This window comes from Akanthomyces muscarius, chromosome 1 (genome assembly GCF_028009165.1).
Source record: "Akanthomyces muscarius strain Ve6 chromosome 1, whole genome shotgun sequence".
In the NCBI taxonomy this organism is placed as follows: domain Eukaryota; kingdom Fungi; phylum Ascomycota; class Sordariomycetes; order Hypocreales; family Cordycipitaceae; genus Akanthomyces; species Akanthomyces muscarius.
This window is the reverse complement of record NC_079241.1, coordinates 6,784,517-6,803,010: the sequence shown is the minus strand read 5'-3', so window position 1 is coordinate 6,803,010 and position 18,494 is coordinate 6,784,517. Positions and strand designations below refer to the sequence as shown.

At 55.4% G+C, this 18,494-nt stretch overlaps 8 protein-coding genes across 8 annotated transcripts; 3 read left to right on the top strand and 5 right to left on the bottom strand.

The window, feature by feature from the left end:
- Positions 1–284: 284 nt before the first annotated feature.
- Positions 285–2,560, bottom strand: LMH87_007313 (uncharacterized protein; the record flags this gene model as incomplete). Its single annotated transcript, XM_056192380.1, has 2 exons — positions 285–2,432; positions 2,504–2,560. The coding sequence occupies 2 exons, from the start codon at positions 2,558–2,560 to the stop codon at positions 285–287; spliced, it is 2,205 nt and encodes a 734-aa protein (XP_056060605.1).
- A 1,786-nt stretch (positions 2,561–4,346) lies between these two features.
- LMH87_007312 (uncharacterized protein) lies at positions 4,347–5,419 on the top strand (the record flags this gene model as incomplete). The annotated part of the gene is made up of 7 exons (XM_056192379.1): positions 4,347–4,642; positions 4,706–4,736; positions 4,802–4,845; positions 4,899–4,957; positions 5,009–5,053; positions 5,104–5,169; positions 5,220–5,419. The coding sequence occupies 7 exons, from the start codon at positions 4,347–4,349 to the stop codon at positions 5,417–5,419; spliced, it is 741 nt and encodes a 246-aa protein (XP_056060604.1).
- Positions 5,420–5,547: 128 nt separating this feature from the next.
- LMH87_007311 (uncharacterized protein) lies at positions 5,548–6,165 on the bottom strand (the record flags this gene model as incomplete). Its single annotated transcript, XM_056192378.1, has 1 exon — positions 5,548–6,165. One exon carries the CDS (start codon positions 6,163–6,165, stop codon positions 5,548–5,550), a length of 618 nt encoding a protein of 205 aa, XP_056060603.1.
- A 462-nt stretch (positions 6,166–6,627) lies between these two features.
- Positions 6,628–8,073, top strand: LMH87_007310 (uncharacterized protein; the record flags this gene model as incomplete). The annotated part of the gene is made up of 2 exons (XM_056192376.1): positions 6,628–6,872; positions 6,924–8,073. 2 exons carry the CDS (start codon positions 6,628–6,630, stop codon positions 8,071–8,073), a joined length of 1,395 nt encoding a protein of 464 aa, XP_056060602.1.
- A 529-nt stretch (positions 8,074–8,602) lies between these two features.
- On the top strand, positions 8,603–13,112 carry LMH87_007309 (uncharacterized protein; the record flags this gene model as incomplete). Its single annotated transcript, XM_056192375.1, has 2 exons — positions 8,603–11,721; positions 11,843–13,112. The coding sequence occupies 2 exons, from the start codon at positions 8,603–8,605 to the stop codon at positions 13,110–13,112; spliced, it is 4,389 nt and encodes a 1,462-aa protein (XP_056060601.1).
- Positions 13,113–13,234: 122 nt separating this feature from the next.
- On the bottom strand, positions 13,235–14,278 carry LMH87_007308 (uncharacterized protein; the record flags this gene model as incomplete). Its single annotated transcript, XM_056192374.1, has 1 exon — positions 13,235–14,278. One exon carries the CDS (start codon positions 14,276–14,278, stop codon positions 13,235–13,237), a length of 1,044 nt encoding a protein of 347 aa, XP_056060600.1.
- Positions 14,279–14,589: 311 nt separating this feature from the next.
- LMH87_007307 (uncharacterized protein) lies at positions 14,590–15,547 on the bottom strand (the record flags this gene model as incomplete). The annotated part of the gene is made up of 2 exons (XM_056192373.1): positions 14,590–15,458; positions 15,526–15,547. 2 exons carry the CDS (start codon positions 15,545–15,547, stop codon positions 14,590–14,592), a joined length of 891 nt encoding a protein of 296 aa, XP_056060599.1.
- A 983-nt stretch (positions 15,548–16,530) lies between these two features.
- On the bottom strand, positions 16,531–17,754 carry LMH87_007306 (uncharacterized protein; the record flags this gene model as incomplete). Its single annotated transcript, XM_056192372.1, has 1 exon — positions 16,531–17,754. The coding sequence occupies one exon, from the start codon at positions 17,752–17,754 to the stop codon at positions 16,531–16,533; it is 1,224 nt and encodes a 407-aa protein (XP_056060598.1).
- Positions 17,755–18,494: the final 740 nt, after the last annotated feature.

The window sequence follows — 18,494 nt, the reverse complement described above, 5'->3', positions numbered from 1 at the left end:
ATTACTACGCGGCATACATTTAAGATGATGCGCACTATTTCTACATTTTTCCGCAATTATATTGCGTGGTCCGGCCGGGGTAACTAACCCACATCGACCGCCACGTGTCTGCTTTAGTATTGAAGATGTCAGTCGCAACTATATCGAGAACATGTCACAATAGGCGTGGGAGGATTAGATGAAACAAAAATTTCTATTATTGATACGAATAGTCTTTACATAATGTAATATAATATTATAGATATACATTCAGACGTCTGTGTCTGCATGGACGCAAAGACCATTTACAGAAGAAGGGCCATGCCGAGGACGGCAACGACAGAAAGCTCGACGCGACCAGCACCAGCGGTAACGGGGCTCGTAGGCTTGGAGGGGCCGGTAGGGACAGCACCCGAGGGGTTGGCACCGCCAGCAGGGCTGCTGGGCTTGGAAGGACCGGTAGGAACCGCGCCCGAGGGGTTGGCACCACCAGCAGGGCCGCTGGGCTTAGAGGGGCTGGAGGGGCCGGTAGGGACGGCACCACCGGGACCGCTGGGCTTGGAAGAACCGACGGGAACGGAGCCCGAGGGGTTAGCACCAGGGTTGCCAGGAGCAGGCTTGCCCGGGTTGGGGTTACCACTGGGGGAAGGGTTGCCAGGGGCGGAGCCGCTGGGCTTGCCAACAGGGACGGTGGTGAAGGTAGAAGCGCCACCGGGGCCGGTAGGGATACCAGTGGAAGCACCGCCGGGACCGGTAGGGACACCAGTGGCAGGACCAGTAGGAACGCCAGTGGCAGTGCCGGTAGGGACACCGGTAGCAGGGCCAGTGGGAACGCCAGTGGAGCCGCTGCCAACGGGGCAGATGACGGTGGTGACAGGGACAACGGTGTGGGTGGTAACTGTGGAAGAGGCAGGGCAGTTGGTCACCGTGGGAGCGCAGTGGGTGACGGTGATGATGGAGGTGCTGAAGACGGTCGAGGTGCTAAGGGTAGCGGTGCCGGTGCCGGTGCCGGTGGTAGAAGCAGCAGTGGTGCTTCCGGAGCCAGCAGGACCAGTAGAAGAAGAGCCGGCAGGGCCGGTGCTGGAAGAACCGGTGCCAGTAGACGAGCCAGCAGGACCAGTGGAGGTCGAGCCGGTGCCGGTAGAAGAAGAGCCCGCAGGGCCAGTGGAGGTAGAGCCGGTGCCAGTAGAAGAGCCGGTTCCGGTAGTAGAGCAAGTGGTGGTGGAAGAAGAACCAGGAGCAGAGGTGGTGGAAGAAGAGCCAGGAGCAGAGGTGGTGCCAGTAGGGTTGTTGTTGCACTTGGCCTTGCCGAGAATAGCAATGCAGACGTTGACAGGAACGTCGACGAGGCCGCCACCAGTCTTGGGCTTCTGGTTGCACTCAACTTCACCAAGGACAGCGAGGCAAACATTTACGGGGACCGAGATAAGGCCACCATCACCACCGTTGGAGTCCTGGTTGCACTTGGCAGCGCCGAGGGCAGCAACGCAAGCATTGACAGGGACAGTGATGAGACCACCACCGGAGCTGGTCTTCTGCTTGCATTCGGCCTCACCGAGGACAGCAGCGCAGACGTTGACGGGGATGTTGACGAGACCGCCGTTGTTGCCAGTGGTCTCCTGGTCGCACTTGGCCTTGCCAAGAGCAGCGACGCAGGCGTTGACAGGAACAGAGATGAGGCCACCAGAGCTGGACTTCTGCTTGCACTCAGCCTCGCCGAGGACGGCAGCGCAGAGGTTGATGGGAATGCTGACGAGGCTACCGCTGTCGCCGCCGGTGGTCTTCTGGTTGCACTTAGCCTCGCCGAGGGCGGCGACGCAAGCGTTCACAGGGACGGAAACGAGGCCACCGGAGGAGGACTTCTGCTTGCACTCGGCCTCACCAAGGACACCGGCGCACAGGTTAATGGGAATGCTGACAAGGCTGCCGGAGCTGCCCTTGTCACCACCAGTGGTCTGTTGGTTGCACTTGGCCTCACCGAGGGCGGCGACGCAGGCGCTAACGGGGACGGAAACAAGGCCGCCGGACGACGACTTCTGCTTGCACTCGGCATCGCCCAGGACACCGGCGCAGAGGTTGATGGGAATGCTGACAAGGCTGCCGGAGCTGCCCTTGTCACCACCAGTGGTCTGTTGGTTGCACTTGGCCTCACCGAGGGCGGCGACGCAGGCGCTAACGGGGACGGAAACAAGGCCGCCGGACGACGACTTCTGCTTGCACTCGGCATCGCCCAGGACACCGGCGCAGAGGTTGATGGGAATGTTAACCAGGCTGCCGGAGCTGCCCTTGTCGCCCGAGGTAGTTTGCTGGTTGCACTTGGCGTGGCCCAGGACACCGAGGCAGAGGTCAAGGGGGACGTTGACGAGGCCGTTGGAGTCGGCCTTTTGGTGGCAGTCAACGTCGCCAAGGATTCCGAGGCAAAGGTTGATGGGAAGGCTGACCAGCCCAGTGGCCTGTTGGGTCAAAGTGTGTTAGTGCATGAACACGGGGGTAGTGCATATCGGACGAGGCGTGTCAGACTTACAGCGGCACGTCCAACGACGGCAGCGCCAACAACGGCGCGAGCAGCAGTGAACTTCATTTTGACTTTAAAGTGCGGGGTGTCGTGAAACGAGTGACTGAACGAATGAATATCAAACCAAGGGAGTGAAGTAACGAGTGAATATCGCAACAGAAGTTGCTAAAGAATGAAACAAAGACAACGAGTTCGACGGGCTGCACTGCTGATGAAACAAAGTCTCTGCTCAAGGAGGGACAGCCACGCCCTTTTAACATGCGGACAGGACATGGGAAGAGCTGCGAGCTACGGCGAGAGCCTCTCGGCGAAGCAGGGTCATGCAGCCATGGAGCGCCCCTTTCCAGAGCCGAGGACCAACTGCGCCCTGCTCATCACCTTTTTTTTTTCTTTGCAAACGCCACAACTGATGTAAATGACAGGCCTTGCTGTATTACCGTGAAACATGGCTCGCGTTTGTTCCTGGGCAATCAGTCCGTGCGCGCGACCGGCAGACAGCCTTGCATGAGGCCTATCACCTGTCACCTGAAATGGTGTGGCAGCCAGGTAGGTCTAGGCCGACAGAGATTAAGAGACTAGGCCCATCAACTACCAATCCATCACACCGGTACCTGAGCCGGTAGCGGGCACGGTCAATGCCGGGGGCGACTATTTTTGGCAGCACAGACCGTTTCTCACCTCGGAACAAGCAGCCAAGGGTCCAATTGTTTTGTTTTTTCCTCGTGGTTGTTGCTTCTCTCGCCTCTTGTTTTTCCTTTTGTCTCGAAGTGTCTCTCAATTTTCCTGCTTGCTATCAACTTCTCCTATTTGCCGCGCCTCTCTTCTCCCCAATTTAATATTGGGATTTGCTTTTCTTCTCCTGTTTTCCTTTCCAATACCATGTAACGCTCATATCACCCCCTTGTCAATAGTCTGCCAATAGTCCAGGAACGCTTGTGATCGGCGGCCCAAGCGGAGACGGGAGTTGATAATGCGCCTGCCAATGCCACTCGGGAGGCTCCGCGCCTGACCCCAGTGCCTGTCACTGTTTTGCCCATCAACCAATCTCGCCCGACACCCGTAGGTATAAGAGACCTTGGGGCCCGCCAAATTTCGTATTCCAATTTCATCGCATCTGAACGGAGCCGGAAGTTTATGGGCCTTGGAGCCTAGTTTACCACGTACCCAGTACTATCGCGGGGGCCATCGCAAGGAGTCATCGCGGGCTACCATCGGTTGGAACGGGCCCTCTCATTCTGACAGGCTGAGTCCACATGCGAGCTCGCAGAGCACATGTGGTTGTCCTCATTTTACTTGCAGACACAGACAATGCGTGCTCTCTGTCTGCCTTCAGCTGCCAATGCAAAAATGCCCGTGATAGAAATTATGTGGCGTTTCCGGCCCGTTAATAATAACAGCCACATCGTCCATGCGCTGCGAATCAGCGCCTTAGATGCCAGGCAGAAGCCGATTTGCCGGGGCGTCCCTCGTTAAGTCCAACTACCCGTTATAGCGGAGCCCTCGTTGTAACGTTTGCATGGGATAAAGCACTGGCGCCCAAGCTCTGTTTGAAGCTACCGCCTAGCGCACTGTGCGGTAGCTTGCAATTTGGCTCGCTTGGGAGATTGCTCGTCGTAGGAACTGATTGATGCTGCGCATGGGAACGACTCGATAATGCACGCGAAGTTCCATTTTTAGCAACGGTTTGTATGCCGCCCATCCGACTTTTCGATTGACCTGTTCCTGAGTCATTCCGCGACCTAGCGCAGGTAGCTAGTCACCGTGACGGCAACAACTGAAACGCCTAAGTAGTCGTGCTCCAGACACGTGGGAGAAGAATTCTCTGGCACTGTAGAGTTCCACCACACACGCAATGGCTGAGGGTCGCGACGAGCACCCCGCTCCAAGCAGCGCCAGCACTGGCGCCAGCAGCACCAAACAGGTCCACGGCCTGAGCCGCCCACTATGGCAGCCTCTCACCGTAACCCTGCCCCCACCAATTTTCATTCTGCCCTTTCTGCTGCTTGGATTTTGCTTTCTCCTCTTTCCGATCCAAAACAAAGAGTCTCACTCTGTATCTCCTGTCATTTCGGAATCCCAAACTTCCATACACACTTCTTTTCCCAAGGCATCAACCGATTCCTCACCCAAAATGTCTACCGAGCAGACGTGAGCACCCACCCCGCCATTACCCCTCCATCCCACCACCAGCTTTTTTTAACACCGCAGCAGCTTCATTGCTATCAAGCCTGATGGCGTCCAGGTATGTGCCGATAGTTCCTCTCTACTGCAATGCTTATTCGCAACATGTTCTAACATGAGAACCAGCGTGGCCTCGTTGGTCCCATCGTCTCCCGCTTCGAGAACCGCGGGTAGGTGCCTTACCCCGCGATGCAGATACCCAAACGCTAACCGCCCCGGACAGCTTCAAGCTCGTCGCCATCAAGCTGGTCTCTCCCTCCAAGGAGCACCTCGAGACTCACTGTAAGTGCTCATCATCAACAATGCTAAACTTCAATGCTAACAGGGTCCCAGACGCCGACCTCAAGGAGAAGGCTTTCTTCCCTGGTCTGATCCAGTGTACGAACGACCAACCCCGCAGCTCTCAACAATCGCTAACACAGTTTCAGACATGTCCTCTGGCCCCATCTGCGCCATGGTCTGGGAGGGCCGTGACGCCGTCAAGACTGGCCGTGGTGAGTAATCCCGCATTGGCTGTCACGTCGCACCGACTAACGTTTGCTAGCCATCCTCGGTGCCACCAACCCCCTCGCCTCCGCCCCTGGCACCATCCGTGGTGACTTCGCCATCGATGTCGGCCGCAACGTCTGCCACGGCTCCGACTCCGTCGAGAACGCCCAGAAGGAGATTGCTCTCTGGTTCAAGAAGGAGGACCTCATTAACTGGAAGTCCGCCCAGTTCGACTGGATCTACGAGAAGGCTTAAGCTTGTTCATCTGCCACGCTTTGAGTAATGTGCAGAATCACACTGATGATTCCAAACCATTTCCAAATTCAATACGATAGACAAATACAAAAGCAGTTGCCTTCACTATGTATAATGCTCTAGTGCCACTATTTCCCCCATGCAAACTTTCGTAGACCAACGAGAACACCTGCAAACCATGGCGTAGCCCACACACTGCAGACAATTCTTAGAGGGATGAGCGCCTTAGTAATGGCGTAGGCCAAAGAAACCTCCACCAGAATTTTGTACTTGGGATCGCCAGTCTGCCACTTGCTCACAGCATCCTGTTGTTGTCCCAGGCTTTCTTGCACCGGCTTCCCATCCTCCCCAGTAACTCTCTTCTCGAATCCAAACCAGCCTTTTCGACGAAAGTACTTCTCAAATCGCGATACACCAGCCTCGACGTAGCTCCCAAAGTGCTCCGTCACGTACGTTAACGGCACGTACGTCGTGTAATGGAACAGGGCAAAGAGCGCGACCAGAGGTACAATGGCTGTCAATTCGTGCAGAATAAGGAATGAGACAACGTGGGAGACGGGTGCGTTGCGCAGACCCTGAGTGTATTTTTGCAGCCGCCTTGGGAGCTTCGAGGTAATGCGGTCGATCTTGGAGCTGGCGGGTGTCTTGGTGGACTGGCAGCGTCCAGGTGCCGGCCTGGCTGGCCTGCTGAGGTTCGGCCGCCGGAGTATGGTTTGTCGTTGTGAGAGGATTTGGCGGCGAAGCATCGTGGCGGCCGCGTCGAGATGTAGCCCCTGGGTGAATTTCGTGATGACGAAGGGGAACCCTTCGACTGAAGCTAGAGCGGCTGGCGCGCGGGACGTGGCGTACCCTGCAGCTCCACCACCAGAGGATGGAGGATACAATGGCACGTAGTGGAAGAAATTACGTCGAAATAGAACCAGTCACTCAATTTAATAGTGTTCATCGAACTATTTTTTGTTTACCTTTTGGCATAGGCAGTGCGGAACTTGGTAGCTTATTCGTGCATTGAATCAAGCACACTGCCGGTAATCGCTCGATTCACTTATTTGCACACGGCTTTTCCAATTTTTACACAGGTCTGGTAGCTTTACACAAAACGAAATGGCACAATTAATTTAGCGATATCGGTTGAAGAAACGCATTTCATAGGCCGCGTGTTTGTTGAGACCTGTATCGGAGTGCTCTGCGTTCAAAGTGGCCTGACGATGTTTGATGGCCGGCAACCAAGCGAGCTTGGCGGACGTTGCCAGCTGGCAGGCCGTTGTCTGCCAGCTGCCCACCTCAACAATTATGCTGCCCATTTAAAAGTTTTTTTTCTGCTTGTCAATGTCTATTCCCCCATCTACACACCATCCAACTCTTCTTTTTTCCCCCTTCCAGACCGTTCTTCTCGACCTCCTGTTTCTGTTACTAGGCAAACATCTACGGTCTCCCCGACTCTTGTACAAAGGTAACACCCCCCTCCAACTGTCAAGATACCATACTAACATGCCGTTTGAAGAATCATCATGCTCAAGCTTGCCACCGCAATTGCCATCCTCAATGGCCTCGCTCCCCTGAGCAACGCTGAGAAGACCGACAACGCCACCCTAGTCCTGTGTGACTGTGGTATCGGCGACAACAAAGATCAGCCATCGTGGTCTACCTCCCGTCAGATGAACTGGTACAAGTCCCTTACCTGGCCCGACTCCGTCAAGAAGTACCCTGCAGCACCTGATATGGCCGTCGAGGTTCCCTTTGGCAACGGCGTCTATCCCTGGAACCCAACTGGAGCCACTGAAAAAATGCCCAACGGTGATGTCTGGAGCGTCTACGTCGAGGAGCAAACCCCCGAGGGCTTCAAGGCCGGCAATGCTGTTAAAAAAGATGGCGAGACATTAGACTGCTGGTCTTACCATGGACGACCCATCAGTGCCGCTGTCAACAAGACCGCCAACCATGATGCAATTTGCTGGTCTGCCTTTGTTTGCAATAGCAACAACTCCCCGCCGAAGCGTCCTTCGGATATGACCCCTACTACGACTAGCCCTTCTGCCACTGCCCCAAGCACATCCGATTTCACTCAGCAGCCTACTCCCACAGAATCCTCAGGGAGCAAGGTACTCAGTGTTGATGCTGGCGTGAGCCCTCGATTCATCAATTGGGCCAACAACTGGGACGCTTTCATCAACAATTTTGTCTGGGATCAAATCACTGGCAATTGCGTTGGCGGTCCTTTCCGAGGTGATGGATTCACCATGACCTTTGAGTGCTCTGGTGTCCAGATTGACTCCGACACACACATGACTCTCCAGCTCATCAAGGCCCTTCGAGACGTTGGCATGAACAGCCTCTGGTTCAACCAGAATCCCATCATCCCCGGCACCAATGTCTCGACAAACGGAACCATCCCAACCCCCCCCAGCTGGGTTGTCATGCCTGAATCCCTTTCCCTCACCGCAACAGATGTTGCCGCTCAAAAAGTGCTTGGTCACTTGTCCTACACTACCAAGTATGACAACTTCCTCGCAAACCCATGCTCGACTTGCGAGACTGCTCGATTCAATGCTGGTTTCTTTGACCCTATTCTCGAGGCCATGAAGGGAACTTTCCCAGAATACAATAACTACCACGTTCAAGCCGTTTGTGACCCATGGGTGGTCTGCTTCTAAATCGTGGGTACTGTTGTCGGCTCTCGGCAACACGGAGGAGCAATCTATATCGCTTACAATTCATTTTGAGAATCTGCCACGGATACTGCAGCTAGCTTCCTGATGTATCATATTAGAGGATAAAAAAATTGCAATTTTAATTTCCATTAATGCCGATTCTTTTGCCTATTCGTGGAATGGCGCCATCCCCAAGATTACGACGGTGTGGGTACCTGAATTAATGAGTGTACTACGCACAAACTTTTGTACCTTTCCCCAATCTCGCGGGGTATTTAGCGGCTGACGGTTCTGCCTAACAGCTTCGTTTAGTAGTGTCGGGATTTACTCCCGTTGACTCGCAGCTATTACCGTTTGTTGTTATTAGGCGCCCACACTTTCGTCACGATAAGAAATTCATCTGTCACGTACGCTCGCCAGTCTATTTAATCCTTGTCGTGTCTGGACTTTGAGGCCTTGGGTCCAATTGACGCAGTCCAGCCAGCAACACCAGCATTACATCAACACCTGGACGCAAACGCTGAAAGGGGGCATGATGAGCTGTCTCAACGACGACAGATTCGGCCCGCTCGTGGTCGGCTGCCGCGATGATTTTGACTTCACAAAAACGTTTGAACAGCTGGCTCTGTCAGTCGTGCCCAACATTTTATTCATCATCATCGTCGCCACACGCATGGTCAAGCTGGCCAAGACATCGGCCAGCACCCATGCACCCCGACTGCTTCTGGTCAAAACCCTCGCCGCCTGCACTTTCTTTGGACTCAATTGCACGTACCTCGTCCTTCAAATCACCAAAAACAACTATGGTGGCCGGCAAAATATTCTCGCTGCCGCCCTGGCCACCGCGTCTTCTGCCGTCTTGGTCCTCTACTCGCGGCTGGCGCATGCAAGGACGCAGAAGCCCTCGGACACAATCACCATATTCCTGTTTGTATCGTCCATCTTCGAAGCGGTTCAGCTCCGCACGCACTGGCTGTCGTTGGCGCCAGGCCCTCTCACAGGGTCCTTCGCTGCCATTACTGCCTGGACATTCGTTCTGTTGGTGCTCGAATTGACGAGCAAATCGACCAAGACGGCAAGATCAGCCTTCTCCCCGGAAGATAAGACCTCGGGCTCAGCCTTGGGCAATGCCTTCTTGTGGTGGCTCAACGACTTGATACGGTATGCCTACGGACACCAGATCGGACCCGACGATCTCTACCCCCTCGACAAAGACTTGGCGGCAGAAAAGCACCGAACCCGATTCATGTCCCGCTACCGTACAATTCAGTCCAAAGAAGCGAAACAAATAAAGCGAGCCTATGGGTGGAAAGTGGCTCGTGCCCTGGTATGGGCTCTTGGAACCAGCTGTGTTGCACCTGCGCTGCCGCGCATAGCAATGTCGGCATTTGGGTTCGTGCATCCGTTCTTTATCAAGTCCATTTTGGATAACCTGAGCCATACCAAATCATATCTGCCTGCTGGCACTGCAGTTGCCTATGTAGGCATCATTCTATTCCTCAATGTCGGAAAGGCCATGGCAACAAGCATCTACGGGTACTACCAGGAGCGCGCAGTTGCTCAAGTGCGCTCGTGCCTAGTGCCTGCGCTCTACCAGAAAACTGTGCGGCGCAAAGTGTACTCAGAAAGGAGCTCCTCTGTTCTCAGCATGATGAACTCGGAGATGAACTTGATCCAATTTGGTGTCAAAAACGCTCACGAATTTTGGATCTGCGTCCTCGAGATCATCCTCGCCAGCTGGCTCCTGAAAAGGCGCATTGGCTGGGCCTTTCTAGCACCGCTTGCTGTGGTTTTGATGTCAGCAGGCACTTCCACGCTGGCTGGCCGGTTCACTGCTAAAAGACAAGGCGCGTGGATGGAGGCTCTGGGCACCCGCGTGGGGTTGGTATCCTCTGTCCTGGCAAATCTACCCTCCATCAAAATGGCAGGCCTGGGCAATCAGATAGGCCGTGTTGTTCAACTGTCAAGAGAGCATGAGATTAAATTGGGAAACCGATTCCGATTGCTTAGCACCTCTACTGCTACCATTGCATTTGTGCCCATGGTCTTCTGTCCCATCGTCACCTTCACTGTCGCTCGCAAGTCACTCACCATGAGCGAAGTTATGACCTCGCTTGCGTTCATCAATCTCCTCTCGAATCCTATGATACACATTTTGCAGTATGTCCCTTATGTTATTGGCGCCATTACCTCTGTTGGCCGCGTCGAAGCATTCTTGGACTCGGAAAACGACGATGGCCAGGTCCTGCCCGTCTATCGCGATAATGTTGACGACTCAGGGGCCCATGGAGCCATTGAGCTTGTCGATGCCAGCTTTGGGTGGCACGAGAACGATTGGCCAGTGCAGGACATTAACATCTCTATGCCCTCTGGTGCTTTTAATTATGTTGTGGGACCCGTCGCGGCTGGTAAAACGACCCTTTGTCTTGGACTTTTGGATGAGGTCAAGTACAGGAAGGGACAAGCTACACTGCGTCGAAGACGGCAACTTTCTTACTGCAGTCAAGATGTATTCATCATCAATGGCACCATCCGAGAGAACATTGTCGGCTTCGCTGTATTCAAACCTGCTCTGTACGAGAAGGTGGTGAAAAGTTGTCAGTTGCAGGCGGACTTTGAATATCTCGCCAACGCCGACGAAACCATTGTCGGCAGTCAGGGGGCCGCCTTGAGCGGGGGCCAAAAGAAGAGAATATCGCTGGCCCGCTCTCTATACGCTGAACCACGTGTTGCCATCTTTGACGATGTTCTCAGTGGCGTTGACTCACACACGGCGAAGAAGATTGCTCATGAGGTCTTTGGGCCTGAAGGAGTCCTCAGAAAATCCAACACTACAGTCATATTCGCCTCTCAGTCTACAGAGTTCATTACTTTGTTCGACGAAGTTTTGGTTCTGAAGAACGGTAAAGTGACGTGGTCTGGCCCCTCGGCACAGCTGCCTGCTGATGAGCGCAGCGAAAGCTCCTTGTCTACGATGAAGTCATCTTCGCAGCCTAACACTGTCGACGATGATAAAATGCCACAAAAGTCTGCGGCAAAGGTAACCTCGGGAACTCTGCCCATGGTCCCGCCAGGCCATAGCGATGACTACAGTTTCTATTTTGCTGCGGTCGGCCCTTGGACTTTCGTCACCTTCTTCCTACTCGCCGTTTCATCGACATTTTTATTCACGTTCTCAACCCTCTGGTTGGAGATTTGGATGGCGGCAGAAGGAGACACATCTCGAGAGCGGTTCTACTTTCAAACCTTCTGGGCGTTGCAAGTCACTTGCATACTAGTCATGCTGGTATATTTTACCTTTACTAGTAATGTCATGGGTCCCAAAGCAAGCTCAAAGTTGCACTTTGCAGCCCTCAAGACGATTTTGCTGGCACGGCTGGATTATTATACCACGGTTGACTCGTCGGTCCCCACTGGATACATGTCGCAAGACATGAGCACCATCGACAGCCAACTCACCAACTCGGTGGGCAATACTGTTGCCTCCGTTTTCATCACTTTCTTCCAGTTCATATTGATTGTCCTTGGATCACCTGCTGTGCTCATTGGCTACCCCGTCTTTTCCATCATCCTCTTGCGGCTCCAGAGAATTTTTATCAGGACAGCCGTGCAGCTTCGGGCCACGGCTATGGAGGGACGCAACCCACTCAAGTAAGAACCTCTCATCTTCCTTATCTTTGTTCATCTTTTCCTTCTTTTCTTTCTTGTCCTTCTTTTTCTATACATCTTTTTGCAATACTTCTCAATAGTTCAACTTCTAATACTTGCTCAGCAAACATTTCAAGGAAACGCTTGACGGCTTGGTCACAATCCGTGCCTTTGGTTGGTCCGAAAGCAGCATCAGTCTAAACGACGAGCTTCTCGATAAATCGCAACAGTCTTCGTATCTCTCTGCAATGCTCCAGACATGGCTCAAAACGATGCTGAACCTGTGCATTGCCGTTGTTGCCTCGGTATTTGTTGCCATTGCAAGCCAACTGCCTACCAGCACTGGGCTGGTGGGTGTTGCACTAGTCACGTTCATGTCGGCAGGTGAGATGCTCGGAAATGTCATCCAGTCATACACGGCACTGCAGACGTCAGCGGTTGCGTTGAACAGGCTCAAATTCCTACAAGATGGCGTGCCCAGAGAGGAGGAGCCAGAGAAGAATTTATCCCCTCCTGAGTGCTGGCCGGCAGAAGGGGAAGTCCATTTGGAAGCGGTATCGGCTGCGTACAAAACTAGCACGCCATACCCAGGAAAAGACCTAGCTCTCGTGGAAGCCAAAGACCCTGATGATGCTCTCAAGACCTTGTCGCTACATGTTAAGAAAGGAGAGACGGCACTAATTTGTGGTCGAACCGGAAGCGGAAAATCAACACTGTTACTACTCTTACAGGGCTTCATCATCCCTCATTCCGGATCTGTGGCCATTGACGGCACTGCACCAGCCCGTGTTGATCGCAACACGTTGCGGCATCGCATCATAGCCCTACCGCAGTTTCCATTCTTCTTGACCAGCGAGTACACTGTGCGCGAAAACCTCGAGCACCACTTTAGCTCTGCCGAGCTCAGCCTTTCAGATATTCAAGCAAACAAACAACAAACACCACAAGATGAGGACTGCATTTACGCGCTGAAGACTGTTGGACTATGGGATGCATTATCTGCTCGTGGCGGGCTGGATGTGCCGCTCAAGGAAGGGTCGCTCAGTCGTGGTCAGAAGCAGCTTTTCAGCCTGGCACGAGCCATTCTGCGTCAGCGACTAAAGACGCGTGTAAGTCAGGGCAGCGGCAACGAAGGCGGCGGGGGACTGCTGTTGCTCGACGAGTTCAACACTGGGCTGGACTCGTCGACGGAGTCACTGATGTGGGATGTCATCAAGGCCGAGTTTAATTCTTGCACAATCATTTGTGTCGCGCACCGACTCGGCGCCGCGTCGGACTTTGACCACGTGGCGGTGCTCAGCCACGGGCGCATTGCTGAGGAAGGCGTGCCGTCGGTGCTGTTGGAGGATTCTACGAGCAAGTTCCGGGCGATATGGAGCATGAGGGAAATCTAGATTGACATTTGTACATGCTCTTTTCTGTTCTCTATAGGTCTGACTTTCATAAGCTCATTACAATCAGTTTGCCCGTTCCATCTATCTCGGTCGTCTCAATGCTGGTAACCACGTCTGCGTCCTTATTCTTCCGCATCGTCCGTGTAGTACTCAAACGGTGCAGGCACCTCCGGCTCCTTTCCACCCGGCGCATCCGGGTCTGCATGAGCAATATCGGGCTGCTTGGGATCTGGCCGCTGCGAGATGTCCACCGCCGGCGCCGGCGCCAGGCAGTGCGCGCGAATCATGGCCGTCATGGTGCGCGCCCACTCCCAGGGTCGCTCCCTGTCACCCGGCAGGCTGTTGTAGTACTCCCAGCCCATGACGCCGCCAAAGTCGTGGGGGCGCTGGCGCAGCATGCCGAGCGTCTGCTGCAGGCTGTCCCACTCGACCCAGCCGCGGCCGTTAGCCGGGTTCGTGACGAGGCCGACGACGAGCTTGTGCGGCGCCCACCCTTTGCGCAGCATCATGTCGTACATGAGGGTCGAGGAGAAGTCGCCCCAGCCGCAGTAGAACTGGGTGTTGTACCAGGCGATGTCGCGGCCGCGCAGCACCTCGAGCGCCTCGTAGTCGAAGCCGGAGAGGTTGGCTGTGGGGTCGAGCAGACTCGCGGCGACGGGCGCGAGCGTGATGAGGAACGCGGGGCCGAAATCGGCGCGCAGCCGGTCGATGAGGCGCACGATGCCCGCGAGGGTCATCTCCTCCTCGACGTCGAGGTCCAGGCCGTCGAGGCCGCGCGCGCGGACGAGATCGCGCAGCGGCGCGTAGTACCGCTCGAAGCGGGCGAGCTCGGCAGGGCCGTCGTCCGGGCTGCCGTCGAGGCGCTGGTAGGTGCCCTGGGCGGCGCCGCCGAGGAGGGCCATGACACGGATTCCGGCGGCCTGGAGCACGCGCAGCTCGGCCCAGGCGGTCTGGTGCCGCGCGTGGTCGGGGCTGTGGTCGTTGAGCGTGAGGCTGCCCGGGTCCTCGTTGATGTGGATGGCGGCGACGATGACGTGCGTCACCGCAATGTCGGGCTGCGTGATGAGGGGCAGGATAGAGATGGGCTTGTCGTCGCCATCGTGGAGGGTCTGGTAGTATGTGATGAGTCGCGGCAGGGCCGTGGGCCCGATGGGGAGCGGCGGCATGGTGTGAGAAGAGGTGAGGTTGGAGCTGGGTTTGAGAAATGAGGGCGCCGCGGGGCAGAGACGAGGCGCAAGGAGCGTGCCCCCCCCACCAAGGTTGCGTGCGACTTACACAGACACGACGCAAAGGCTAGGCAAGAAAAATTGTAAAGGTTGAATTGTAAGTCTATAATATAAATATGCTAATTTGAACAATACTATCAAGTCGCTTAAATAACAGGGCCCTGCAGGGCTAGCGGCACACGGAAGCACCGCCATACAGAGCAGACGACTAAGCCAATCTCGCTCACAACCACCTGTGACCAATACCGATTCTAGACATGCGAGACTGTGCGATGAGGCAGCTTGTCCTCTTCTACGGTGGTGCCTTTTTTGATGCAGCGACCAGGATGGAAGCAGCCCACGAGCAAGACAGCCAAAGCGACGGGCGCAAACTCAAGACAGGCAAAGTAGATTTCGTGGGTCTGCAGCTTTCCAAACAGACCCTCGGCCGTCTCGGCCAGACGAAAGGTAGTCCGGAGATAAATGAGGACCGTCGCTGCCGCAAAAGACCAAGCAAAGCTCGTCAGACCATCGCGACGCAGATCGTGGCGGGCACGCCAGAGGAAAACGGCCGTGACAATGACATAGACGCCCATGGAAAAGACCTGGTACGCTAGGCCGCCCAGAAGGATATTGTTCGCCGTCGTGGGGTCCTTGCGGTCCGACTCCATCTTGCCGATGAGCGCCGCGCCGGCGACCTGCGTAATCGTGGCAATGACGTCCGAGACGATGAAGAACCAGAGGATGACCTTGGGCGCGAGGATCGCGTGGCGGCGGCCCAGCCGGCCGATGAGCACCGAGAGGATGGTGTAGATGCCCGCGGCGAGGAAGACGGGCGCGGTGACGATGAAGAAGTAGTTGAGGACAAAGTAGATGAGGTGGTACGGGTCCTTTTTCGCGGAGAGGGCGCGCGCGCAGTACCCGACAATCTCAAAGACGAGGCCGACGGTAAAGGTGATGAACCACCAGGATCTGAAGCGCACGGTCTGCACGGTGTGGACGACGAGGTAGAGGAAGAAGAAGACGGCGGCGAAGACGGCGAGGGCAAAGGAGGGCGTGAAGCCGTAGATGATGATGGAGACGTCTTGCGGGCCGTTGGGGTTGGGGAAGTTGGGGTCGACGTAGCCGGCGCGGCGAATGGCTGGCAGAGGGATGTGTCAGTGGTGAAGGGAGAGGCTTGATGGGATGGACGGATAGGTTGTACTGACATGAGTGTGTAGGTTGGCTCATTGTGAACGATTCTCGAGTTGGGAAGTCGAGAGAAAATGAGTGAAAGTCGCAGCAGGCTGATTGAGAAGTTGCCGGAAAGGAATCGAGGACAAGACAAGACAAAAAAGGAAAAAGTCGTCGCAATTGGTGTTTTGAAGTTGGTACGCGATGATCGAATAACTGCACAAAGAACCCGTGGGTGATGCGCTCGCCTTATAGCCACGACAGTCTTGGTCTTAGTCCTTGCCTATTCTCATCGTATATATCGTAATTCGACGTCGTCTCCAGTTAGCCATCAATGAGAAGGAAGAGTAAACGCAGCCTCCGGCAATCTGAAGACACCGGCTTGCGTGGTTGTTGTTGGTGACGTCTTCCTTATTTCAGCCGCAATGCCAGTGGATCGTACACTTGCCGGCGGATTATAGCCACCGACCTCTGTGGGTTTTAACAAGCCCACAGCAAAAAAAGATGCAAGCCAAGCCTTTGCGCGTCCCCTCGAATTTTTTTGGCTTTAGAATAAGCACCAGGGGCCGGTGTTGCTGGCGACGACTGGGTGCGAGGCTGCGCTGTGATTGGCCGATTCGTATTTCCTGCGCCCGGCTGTGACGATCGGAGGCGCCGCCGTGGAAAAGCGGGGCTCTCGGCCGGGTCGAGTGTCATGGAACCGGGATCTTGTTTGGAATCATCTCTACTATGATTGCCATTCGAACAAGTTTAATTGCATATGCTCAATTCTTGAGAGCATGCGATTGGTTGGATCGCATGTGGCGTAAAGCCGGTGCTGCTACCACCCAACTTCAACGGCTGGGGTTTCTAGCTCCAAGCCACTGGGTCTGAACCGTCAAGACCGCGGATACGCGTACAAGTGCGAGGATCAAAAAAAGGGAAAAGCGCAGGGGTATCATATTATTTGCCAAGTGGGAGTATACAGTCTAGAATGCGTTTCTGCTATACTATATTCGGTAATCGTCGTGATAAATCGCCACCCACCTCAGGCTCTGTCATTACGACTTGTCCGGCACAGCAGTCAAAGTATTTCCAGCCTCATAAGCCGGGGCGGCATCTCTTTGCACAGTCGCTTCGTACGCCGGAGGCAAGGAGTCTACTCTTCGCGGCGCCTCTGCCACACCATTCCCTCCGACACCATTCCCTCCAATGTCATCGCCGCCGCCTTGTCCTCGCAGCACCGACCGAAACACCTCCTCCCTCGCACGCTGCAGCTCGGCCCGCGCCGCCTTGAGCTCCTGCTCCTGCCTCCCCAGCTGCTCCTGCAGCGTCTGCCGCCTCGCGTCCGCCGAGCTGCCCAGGTCCTGGAGGCAGTTGTAGCAGCGCAGGAGCTCCTGCTGGCCGCGCTTGATCTCCTGGTGGAACGCGTAGTCGGTCATGATGTTGTCGAAGAAGACGTCCGACATGATGCTGCCGTGGTTGATGTGCACCTCGGGCAGGTCGCGCACCTGCGGCGACGCGCGCCGCGCCCGCTCGGCGTGGTTGCGCGCGAGCAGCACCAGCCGGTCCGCCTGCGACAGGTGGCTGCGCTCCATCATGTCCGACATGGCGCCGCCGCCAAACATGTCCATGCGCGAGTAGCCCAGCGCCTGGTCAATCTCCTGCAGCGCGCGCGTCATGGCCCGGTCGGCGAGGTTGAGCTGCGCGACGGCCTGCGTCTCGGCGTCGAACCGCGCGCGCGTCCGCTGGTGGGCGTGCAGCGCCGCTGCGTACCGCTGCTCCCGCGCGTCCTCCTCCGGGAACTGCGGCGTCGGGCCGTCAAAGATGCGGGCGTAGAGGCTGTCGAGTTCCTTTTGCGCCCTGTCGTGCCTGTCCACCTCGGCCTGCAGCTCTGGTTCGGCGCGCTGGGCATCGTCGACTTGCGCCGTGATGGAGTCGTTGACGCCGTGTTCCTGCTGGGAGTCCTGCAGCGCTTTAAAGTACTCGCGCTCGCCGTCCTCGGCGCGCTGCGCAAACTTCTCCTTTTTGCCCGACGCCTTGAACACGAACCGCCGCACGTGGCTGTCGCGGTATTTTTCGTGCTCGCCGAGGCGCTTTTGCCGTTCTGCGTCGAGTTTCTGGATGCGCTTGTTCGACTGCTTCAGTTGGTCCTGCAGGTCTTGCAGGAAGCGCTTGTGTTCAGCGAGCGCCGACCCGGCGCCGTCTGTGCTGGCGAGCGTTTCGAGGAGTTGGGTGTTCCGCTCTCCAGCGTTGAATATCTCTTGCTCTACCGAGCTCGTCATGTTTCCTGATTCGTGGGTAAGATGACTCGGGCAGCTAATGAGACGGGTTTGATCGATGATGTAGATTAGTGTGGGCGCTGATCTGCTGAGTTGCGATTGCCTGGTTTGCTCCGATACTGGCGCAAGTGTAAACGTTGCCGCTAAATAAAGTTTTAAAGTGCGGGATGAATATCGCAAAATCTCAAAATCTTTGCAGGATCTGCAGTGGTTAAGTGTACAATAATTCTCGCCGCGGCCTTGGAGCCAGCGTGGCGGCCTCTGTTAGCCTCATCGCAGCCTTGCGGATTGATTGCATCATAGCGCAACGCCCGGCGCACCAGTGGCAGAACGGGGCGGCCTGGGCAGTGGCGAAGCAGACTCTCTTTTTTAACACTTTAAAGAAGAACCCTGAACATCGCCCGGGACGTCTATCGCGTGGCCAATGCCATTTCTGGCAGACCTCGAGCGGAAATGTCACCATAGCATCCGTGGCAATAGGAATGTTCTCAATAACGCTGTCGCAATCTGTTGAGTGCACCGCCTGCATGGGGTTGCATTAAATGACGTCTTATCGAACCATGACTTGCAGCGTGTATTGAAGCAGTCTGATCACAGGATTGCCATCTGCTATCAGGCCTTCTAACAAGACATGGCCCTGCTATACCGGAAGATTTTATTACGCTTGCTACTGTAGCATAAACATCTTGAATAGTCGCTCCTCGGTGTCAACACCGCTCGACGCTAAATGAGGGGTGTCGCGC